The 10,749-nt window shown below is 46.1% G+C and overlaps 1 protein-coding gene across 2 annotated transcripts in view; it reads right to left on the bottom strand.

Moving 5' to 3' along the window:
* Positions 1-761: 761 nt before the first annotated feature.
* Positions 762-10,749, bottom strand: part of adamts18 (ADAM metallopeptidase with thrombospondin type 1 motif, 18) — a 56,406-nt gene continuing 46,418 nt past the window's right edge. For both annotated transcript variants that reach the window (XM_035629499.2, XM_035629501.2), the window contains 6 exons: positions 7,158-7,362; positions 5,319-5,513; positions 3,830-3,900; positions 3,478-3,643; positions 2,042-2,237; positions 762-1,666 (listed from right to left, as the gene is read on the bottom strand). In XM_035629499.2, the coding sequence (XP_035485392.2) occupies positions 1,551-1,666; positions 2,042-2,237; positions 3,478-3,643; positions 3,830-3,900; positions 5,319-5,513; positions 7,158-7,362 (949 nt within the window). In that variant the 3' untranslated portion in view covers positions 762-1,550. The remainder of the gene's footprint in view (positions 1,667-2,041; positions 2,238-3,477; positions 3,644-3,829; positions 3,901-5,318; positions 5,514-7,157; positions 7,363-10,749) is intronic.

Genomic DNA, 10,749 nt, shown 5'->3' with positions numbered 1-10,749 from the left:
AAGCACCCACTCTCTCTGCGCAAGACACACACACACACACACACAACCAGCAGAAACACAGGCGTGCGTCCAGGAAATCACGCAAAACACGCACGCACGCACATTTCACATGCTCTCAACCCACATGGATTCAGGCACAGGAGGTGGAGATGCACACCTTCGCACCCGGCCCCGGTGCCCCGTGGACACGTTTACTATACGCGCGTGTGTTTGTGAGCTGAGTCCACATATTTGTGTGCGAGTGTGCGTGGGCCCCGGCTTGTGGTGTCTGGCTCACAGCACGCCGGTAAACAGCGTGCAGCCGAGGCGATGCGGGGACTCCAGGCCTTTTCGTGATTCATGCGGACGGGTTGATTAAAGAGCAATCGCAGCCCCCGCAGTGCGAGAGGGGGGGGGGGGGGGGGGGGGGGGGGGATAATCACCGCAAGAAAAACACTGTTTAGCAGCGCAAGTCTCAGCACGCTTCAAGTTATGGAAGTTTTTCAAGGGGGCACAAAGTTTTCGTATGTCTAAAGTTGCCGAGGAGGCCAACGGTAGTGCGAGCAGATTCCCGCCGAGTGGCCAGACAATTAGTGGCCACTGAGCGTCTAGCTGGGCATAAAAATAAGACCACTGTGTTCACGGGAAGGCCAAACAGTTTACACCCCCCCCGCCCTCCTCTACTCTCCCCCAGGTCTGCAGACAAAGTCTGTCCGTGGCCTTGTTGTGGCTGTAATCGACAAGAGGGGGAAGAAATGCAGGGAAGAAAAGAAAAAGACAAATAGATCATCAAGTTGTATTACCATAACGATACAGGAGAGATAAAAACGACCACTTACAGCGTGACTGAATAAACCGTTTTAACGTACACACATAGGCAATGCTTTTATGGTCTTTACATGAATGGAATGCACGGGACAACAAAAACAACCTGTCTTTGATTCAGCAGCAGCGACCAAGACGAGCGGAGAGCGACGGTGAAGGAGCAGGAGACGTTTCTGACCATCGATTACTAACGCCTGACATCAAAATCTCATGACGTGGATTGAAGGGTGACTGACAAAACCTGTGGCATATCCAAACGTAGAAATAAACATGTCACAGATCCACTGTACATCGGACAAATTGTAAATTATATATATTAGGAACCGTAATAATTTAAATAAAGGCGTGTGAAACCAGACGCCTTTACACATACAACATAAAGTATAAGCAAGCTGGAAAACGCAATTGTCCTTTCCTCTTCTCTTGATGGCTTGTAGTTCCAGAGGCTTCAAAAACAAAACACTCTGCAAAATGACAACAACATTCATATATATATTACATCGAGCCTTCAGATGCTCTGTGATCTGCACTGTCTTTCCAGTCGCAATGTGATCAACGACTCGACGACACCGCTTTGGCAGAGGAGCGTCAGCAGCCACATCGCCTTCTTTGAGAAGTCCACAGTTTCCCACGTTCACTTTGTTTCCCAAAAATCATCTGTCGAGTACTCCGGGAAGAAAACACACATTGTTGGGCACAGTGTCCCCGATTTGTTTCCCTTCCAGGGGCTCGACCGTATCGGAGCTCTACGGCCTCTTGCCGGAGCAGGACTTGCAGCACTGTTGTCCGTAGAACCTGTGGTTACAAACGCCGTGCTGCGGGACCAGGTGACACCAGCTGAAATGGTCCACACAGTGTTCATCTGCAGGGGACAGAGCAGGAGAATGCATTCAGCGACGATTTGGATTGATTATTTGATGTTTTAAATGAAATACATATGTTAGAAATTCGTGAGAAACGGTTCATTTCCCAAAACTGAAAGTGACATCTTCATAATAATTTTAGTTCTTTTTCACAAATGAGTTTTGCCATTCAGGAAGCTTCATTTTATTATCATATTAGTGAAAGAGAAGAGTTGCTGAAGTAAATTCTTAATTTGACTTCCTGCCTGTCTTAAGAATATGGGAAGAATTCATGAAGAAGACAGGGAATGGAAACTTCACTCAGCAATGTAGTTCAATGATCACGAGTAAATTAAACTAAATGAAATTGGGGTTTTTTCCCCGGAGGAATTTACCTTTCCGTGTCGGCCCGGCAGCCGCGATCCAGCCAGGGCGCTGTGCTGGAGCAGGGGGAGCGGCGGCGCAAAAGTGTGTGTTGCACGCCCTGGAAGTGACGGGCCTCTGGTGGGGCAGGCAGCCAGCTGCGGGGCGACCTTGCCGGAGACACTGTATGGACCGAGTCTGCACCCCGCCGCCACAGGACACGGAGCACTGAGGCGGAGGCCGACAAAAGGGAGAAGGCAAAAAGAGAGAAGGAGAGAAATGAGAAAGGGGCGCGGAGATATAAATAGGAGAAGATCAAAACAGGTTGAAGTGCGTGGAGGGAAAAGAGTTGTCATAAAGGGAGGCCGGGGAGGGAGGGGAGCAGGTGGAGGAAAAAAGTCCATGCAGAGATAAAGATGAAGTAAACAGATGAATAAAACAAACATCCCATCCAGCACTTGCTTGCCCTCCAGTGAGCCGTCATGACATCTGTCTCTGGTGGAAACATACAGGGATCACAAGCTCCGGATCAAGCGCAACGAGACACGGTGCTATATGAGGCAGCCCTGAAGACTTAGTGCATAATAGATGACATAACATGTAGACTACATCAACCTGCCCCCAAAAGGCCCGGTGACACACGGTGGAGCTTTCAAATAGAACCCGAGGCCCATTCCACAGAGCGCAGCCAAGTGGTTGTTCACATCCACGCAACTGTCATAGCTACTTGTGACAGGGGCTTTTTAAATTTCACAAACAGCACGCACATCTGACTCAATTATAGATTCACAGTTCGCCAGCCAACGCAAGGTGTAATAGCCTACCTGTTTTAAATACATATTAGCAAGGCAGTAGCCAACTGGACATAATGTTGATGGGTAAGTCGCAAATTAGTCACATGAGGTTTATAACATCATTATGCACAGGCCACCTCCCGGGCTCCGTCAACTTAACATTCACACTGCATCGCTTTTAATCTGACCCTGTTTTTTCAATTTCAATTGGCTTTGGCTCCCCTCACTTACAGTTGCTTTCTGTTCTGATAGATTTACCACTAAATTTGTCGATATCACTGTCTAAATGACGGCCGTCGCTAACAGGTTTCGACAGGCCAAAAAACGCAGTTCTGGAAAAGTCAAATACACATACCAGCTCAAACTCTTTGGATGCTGGCTATCACTCTTACCATGTGGAGTAATCCAGAGGTTTACAAGGCAGCTTTGTCTAATTATTGATCTGTGATTGGAAAAATTATTGTCGGGGCATAAGGTTTAACACGTTTCAATTTGAATTAAGTTGTGGGGTTTTTTTCCAAGCACCAAGAGAAACTGGGAAGAAATTGTACCATTACATCCATATATGTCACCATAGTGTGTGGCATGAGCTCCAAAAGGGAAGACTTTCAGCTGAGGCACAGTACAAATATCGGACTTAAAATGCGTCATATAGACTATGCAGACAAATGTACCTGCTGCCAGGGAGAAGAGTACCAGCCTAAGACCACGGCATTGGAGGACGTTCTTCCGGGGACGACCCGCGGGACCTCTGGGCATGGACCTCGGTTGCAGCCCTGCTGGAGATCCACCAACATTTTGGCCATATTCCTGCACCTCCTCACGGGGAACTCCAAATACCTGTGTGGAAGAACGCAGGGTGCCGGCTCAACACGACTTTCCACAGGGAACTTCCAATTTTGAAAACCACTGAAATTGGACTCGGGGGATGTACAACTACACAGATGACACAGTGGGGTCTTAAGAAAAAGGTGCAGATGTATTAGAGTGTGAGGGATGTCCCGGTGTGCAGGTGAAGGCACGTACCCCCCCTGCGAGTCTCTCTCCCCACAGCGAAGCTCTCTCTTCTGGATGCCTGAGCCACAAGACCTGGAGCACTGGAAACGAGCACAGGCAGGGGGCACAATTTTAGAAAATGAACCTTGTGTGCGTGTGTGTGTGTGTGTGTGTGTGCGCGCACATAGCAGCAGACACCACAGGGTAAATTATTTATAGAAAAAGAGCCAACAAGTCCTGAGCTGAATATATTTTTTTGTCATCATTATATTTGATGAGCATGAAGTGTATATGTTTGTGTGTGAGTGCGTCATCGTGTCTGGCTCCTTTTCTACATCCAAACCACGGTGTATTCTGGGAACTATCTTGACTGGGATTTATCTTTCTACCCTTGTGATCCTTACACTGAGCTTTTGTGCCACAGCGTGTAACTGAGAGGCACAGAACTTGACAATAACATAATCCCAGGAGTATAAACCGCCAAAAAACAGCAACGCTGGTTTAATAATGTAGACAATTCGGCAGATTGACCTGCTACGAGGGTTTAACATAAGTGTGTTTATGTTTATGTATTCAAAAGGAACAATGGACATTAATAAAACACTCATACTGAAGTCCAACATGTTAAAGTGACAGATTTAGCCATGTTCGCTGACCTGGCGATTGGCGGTAAAAATCATAAAAATTTAATTTAGACACGTATAAAAAACACAGAGGTGCATACACAGACACTTGGCTAATAATTGTTTGCCAAGTGTATCTATCAATTTATAATATAACTCAAGGCAATTATTGCCTTTGTTATTTTTCTGTGTTTTTAAAACATAGTTTTAACTTTTAATGACACAAATAAATTCAAATTTAAAGTAAAACAAGGATCACATCGTAATAATATGTGAAATATTTTGTTATAACGTGTAAATGATCTGGTTGAAATAAGAAACGCGTCATGCTACACTAATTATTTGTTTGTCAAGGTGACATCGATATGCTGCCGTATACAATAGTAAATAACACCAGCCACAGTCGCTAAGAGTTCAGTCTTTTTTGGATAGAAAAATCTAAAAGATGAAAATCCACATATGACAATGATGCTTGATAAATGAATGAATTACTTTTAGTCAATTGATTGGTCAGGTTGTTTTAGAATTAGCTGCTTTAATATAAATCTCATGTAGTGTCATTAGTGACAGAGGTTAGATACTTGACACTAATTTGTGAAAAGTACATTTTTAATTATCTTAACGATAGAAATGATCGTGTTAAAAAATGTATTGTACTTTTATGAGTCATACATTTTCATTGATTCCCTTTTACCTCGTCCTGCCTCCTCTACTTTCAGGCCAGTTTGTGTGTCTCGTCTTCTACACCAGGCAACACAAGGTGCATCATCAAAAGCGTTCTATCTTCTGACACATTTAAAGTGCTTCAGCGTGGAACATTCATCGAAAATCATTCGACTGGAAAGGTCACTTCTGTTGCTCTTGCTCCCTGAGCTCCAAGTCTCTTTGTTTCCTACCTCTCCCCAGGGAGTGGGGATCCACTGCAGCCGTTCGTTTTTGGGGCAACGCCGCAGGACGCAGGTCTCTTGGACCTTGGGTCTGTGGTGCTGCCTGCACATGCTGTCAGGCACCACCACCGCTCTGGCCCCAGGGTCAGTGCTGCGGCAGAACACACTGCGCTTCCTCAGTCCACGGCCGCAGGTCTTGGAGCACTGCGAGTGGACGGACGGGAAGAGAGTAAGTCAAGTGTGGAGCAAAAGTCTGGGGCACAGATGACTGCACCATTAGGAGTTTAGTGATTCAGTAAGCAAATGTTTATTGAAAACGCACGCACACACCCATACTCAGTCCGATACTTATGATTGTTTTCACCTTCAGCTTTTCCCCACGTTTAAGCACCGGGCCGTATTAACAGAGGTTAAATCCTTGGCACCGTCTTTGCATTTGCAATTCACCACATGGTGGACAAGCAAACAGAAGGTCACCGGCTTGACGACGGCCCATTACGGCCCGACAAAAAATACAATGAACCGATAACTCGGGAGATGAATGTGACCCCCAACCCATCAAAGTCTCTCCGCCGACAGGAGACACCCGCTGCAGTAAACTCCACATGAACCGCGGAGAGACGGACAGTGGAGTCACACTGCTCCGCCGGGACTGACGACCGCGGCCGTCAGCGCAGTTAATGCGTATAAACAACATTACGATAATTTATTAGACATGAGACACACACATCTGTGCCTATCTGTTTAGATACACCCGTCCCAATCCCCCACTTGTCTTTGAAAGGTCCAATTGGTCATTTTGAAGAAGACTGGCCTTGTGTCTGCGCTGACCGCTGACTGAACCCGAGAGCACACCGGGTGTCCCAAAGAGGGATGGCCGGACGACAGCAGGTCACCACTGCTAATCATCCAGAAAAGTGTGACAAACTATCTGATCTGCTGCCAAGCTATTAATATCGTATACAGAATAGTGTGCAAAAATACAATTTTAAACAAGAAGGAGATAGTAAATAAATAATATATATGTTTAAAAATAAATTGAGGCCTAGGATGTTTTTCCAACAACTAGCAGGTGGCACAGAGTAATATAAGTTTAATATTCCTGACAAAGAGCACATAATTAATTTCATTCAAGTCTTTTTGACCCACATGTCCAACAGAGGGCAGCAGTGCGTTTCTTTTGGCTTGAGTGAAACATCTGACAGCTTGCATAGGAAATTCGGTGTGTGTGTTTGTGTGTGTGTGTGTGTGTGTGTGTGTGTGTGTGTGTGTGTGTGTGTGTTGGCACTGCTCTACATGAAATTCAAGTTAAAACCATGATTTAATTGAGACAAACAAAGATGACAAAAAGGTAAAATATCATGTTCATTATTGAAACCTGTCTTTTTTTGTTCTCCCTACATTTCTGAGTTTTTCCTTTGCTCGAAAAACTAAACAGATTACATCATATTATGTTTTATTCTTGTAAATGTGTGTGTTATATAGCTGAATAGGAGCATAGTTTTGACTTGCCGTAGCTTCACAGTCTACTGTTCAGAGTCTGCACATTTACATTTTACGCTTCCTGTGGATTTACATAGTGCTTTCCCAAACTCTTCCAAGACTCAGCCAGAAGCCACGTTAGTCTTCGAAAGTTGAAGCTGAAAGATTGAAAGACATATCAGGACTACGAGTCTGCAGCCACGCTGATGTAAAAGAGGCTGTACAGTGAGTCGGTGTGCTGATCTGCTCACAATGACAATGCTGCAATTCTTCTTAATAATGTTGAGGCCCTGATTTTGGGTTACGTTGTTTATCATGTGAGTGTGCGGCCAGTGCGGCTTTTAAAAATTCCTCCACGAAACCAACCTGTGACCAAGATCCGGTGCTCCACTCGGGCGGACACGCCTGGGTGTGGCAGGGCTGGACTTGGGCCGGAGAGATGACGGGGCAGAGGGAGTGCGCCACCACCTCCTCCCGCTGGTAGGTGACCTTCCTCAGGCAGCGCAGCGTCCTCGTCTGCTGGCCGCCTCCGCACGAGCGACTGCAGGGCCCCCAGTCGCCTGGCGCCCAGCTTTGCAGGGACGGAGAGAGGGAGGAGATATGATGAGTGAGGGAGGAGATAGTATTAATAACTGTTAGGTGTAATCTGTTTAACAAAATGCTAAATCAGGGGGTTTTGCACGCAACTTGCGGATCTGTAATCAAAGCACCCACCCACACACACACACACACACACACACACACACACACAGACACACACACACACACACACACACACACACACACACACAGACACACACACACACACACACACACACACACACACACACGCACACACACAAGTTTAAGTGGTTAAAAACTCTGAATAGTGAGCTGCCTGGGCTTTTCTCTTACTTTTCTTTAAAGTCGTGATGAATGAAAACCTGGACCTGCTGCTTTTTAAAATGCTCCCAATATTCATACACATATTGATCTTTGTCGTGGTGCAAAGTGGGGTTTCGATGACACACAAAGAAAATACGCGGGCCAAAATATTTATATCCACGTCCATCCATCTCTCTCAGAGCTATTCGTATCTGAAGCCAAACATGGAAACCATATTTCGTATAAACAGCTCTCCATTTCAGCCGCCCCAGGTTTCCAGAGCAGACCGCAATACTCAACAATACAATGAGGCCACAGACAGACGTGGCCCACAATCCTCCAGTTCCCTCTTTTATCCTTTCCTGTCACTTTCATTCCTGTTGTTATGTTTCGCACTCCTCTTTTCACCTGTCCACTCTCCTTTTGTTTCCTAATCTCCTCTCTTTTAGTCGCCGTGTGTGCTTTTGCCTCTCCTGTCCTCCTCTCTCCTCCTTTGCGCGTCTTTGAAATCCCCGCTTTCGCCACTGATGAAAGCCTACTGCTGCTTTTCGAAAATAGCTTCTGTCTTGGCAACGGCTGTGGACGGGAGAGATTACAGCAAATGAGTGGTCTGACGACCGCAGGCTCAGAAGAGCGACGTGGAGAGATGGGGCAGATGGCTCGGTCCAATTCTGAGACGACGCGCTCCCACAAAGACCGGCTCTTCCACGCCGCCCAACCTGCTCCAGGGGAGGAGAAAAAATGCTTTCAGGCTCTTTCAAAACGCCGCAGACAAATGAAGCAGCAGGGCTAAGCTGCAATTTGGAAATGGGAAAGATGTGAACCATTGGGACCTGAAAGCATCGGTTTTGGATTTTTGGCCTGGGGACTGTTTGCTTTTTTCTTCTTTTTTCTTCCCCTCCCTGGCTTATAAATAACAGTATATCATTGGGGGAAGTGGCTGAAGTGCCACTTTGCTTCGCTGCAAACCACCGCTGACCTCTCGCCGCAATTTGTATCTGTGAAATGTTTCAATAACTGACATGTTTTGGGGTAGAAGAGTGCAATACTGCAGGGGAGGTTCTGAAAAGCTCACCCAGACATTTTTTTATAGCACTTTTAGCATGGCTGCAGACCAGTCTACCACCAACGGATGAACATGTATCCTTTCCCTAATATTGAAATTGACCGGGGGCCAATGGAATTTTCTTTTAAAACTCATACTTTTACATTTTCATATTTGTGTGCGTTAGTGAACATCTGTACTCATTTTCCTTGCACACACCCTCTCTATCTCTGTTTCTCAGCACTTGTCGTCAGTAAGGTCGTCCATTGGTCCCGACAGACTCTGACATCTGCGTACCTTTTCTCCTCGACTTTGCAATGTTGATATTTCAGAATTCTTTTGTTACAACCCATCGAAGGTCTTGTCACCTGGAACAGCTACTTCTGCCATCACTAATGTTCCACGTAATGCCCGTGACGCCGTGTCTGCTGCGAAAAGGGGCCGATTAATTGTACAAATGGAAATGTTCATCCGATGCTAATTTATCGAGCCTGCTGCAGGTGAAATTTTGGATTTCAGTGAGAGATAAAAGGGGCCGCATTTACTTGTACGAAACCCAACACAAGATATTTTGACATGGAAATACAAGAGAGACCCCCGGGGGGCTCTCTACAGCTGGTTAACAGCAAATTCCAGAAGGTTGCACTACACAGGCAGAGGTACACACCTTCTGAGACAGGACACGCAATATGTCATCCAAAGCAATATGTGTAATTCAGAATTGTGTAGTTTCAGTCGGCAAGTTGCAGCCGTTGTAATCTTTCTTCTTTTTAAATTTTGTATTCAAATTTGTGCTAACGGTGCAAACAATAAAGCAAATTGAATTCTTAACTTTATTTCCTACTGCTTTGCTGTTGATTTGGTACTGAACCCTTTCTCTGCACCCTTTCTTTTCTGTTTCTCACTCAGTTAAGGTCCTGTTATTTCATCCCTATTAACTTATTCATGTACTAGAGTAGAGTGAGTGCTACATTTTAAGTGTTGTTTACTGCTGGACATATTCATTTAATACAAATAAATACATTTTTGGTCACTGATTTGCTCTTCCAGCTCTGATAGATGTGTTCAATCATGTTGTCATTTGGGAGCTGCTCTTAAATGTTACTCTCTCCCTTTGTTGGAAGAAGTTGCTCGATACTTAGTGCAAACACATTGTTCCCGTTCAGAGATATTTGACTTACAAGTTGACTCTTGGCAGCATTCTTACTAGTTGGGCGAACACAGGCTCTGGTCAGCATCGTGTGCGCACCTCCCCAGTCTCAATTTTTCTGCTCATCTTCTCTGGCACAAGTACAACGTGCTTTTAAATGGTCTATCTATACTGCTGCGTGCTGCGGGAGAAATCCCCGAACGGGTGGTAAGTGAGTCCACAGATGGCCTCTGCCACGAGAAAGAGCAAAATAACTTCAAAGAGCAGAGAAGGAACTACAGGGGGAAGAGAAGACGGAGAGGTAGCAGGAACTGGGACTGGGGGCTGGGAAGTGGACTAAGCGAGATGCGGACACAAACTTCCATGAGATATGAATCCTGACTGCAAGCTGAGCTGGAAGATTGAACTAACGCCTTCAAATTCTCCACGCAGCCCCCCCCCCCACCGCTTTGTGTTCAGACAGGGCTGAAACACCACTGTCTCCGTCTCGTTCTCCCTGACAGACCGACAGCAACTCGGGGAGTGAAGGTTTAAAAATGGGTCTAAAAGCGAAAAAGGGGGTAGATGGAAGTGAAGGGTTGTGCGAGTGGAGGGGTGGGGGGGGTTAAACTTCCTCTGCATGGCTAGACTGGCCGGGCCCCCGTGGGAATCTCGCCGTCTCTGCACAATAAAACATGGATAGGCCTGTCAGCACCCGAGATACACGCGGCAGAGATAAGCAGGCATTTTCACATTCCCCCTCCTGTCAGGCACACACACTCACACACACACACACACACACACACTCACACACACACACACACACACACACACACACACACACACACACACACACACACTCACACTCACACTCACACACACACACACACACACACACACACACACACACACACACACTC

Source organism: Scophthalmus maximus, chromosome 4, assembly GCF_022379125.1.
Source record: "Scophthalmus maximus strain ysfricsl-2021 chromosome 4, ASM2237912v1, whole genome shotgun sequence".
Lineage (NCBI taxonomy): Eukaryota > Metazoa > Chordata > Actinopteri > Pleuronectiformes > Scophthalmidae > Scophthalmus > Scophthalmus maximus.
Note: the sequence above shows the minus strand (reverse complement) of the source record. Positions and strands in the feature narration are given on the sequence as shown.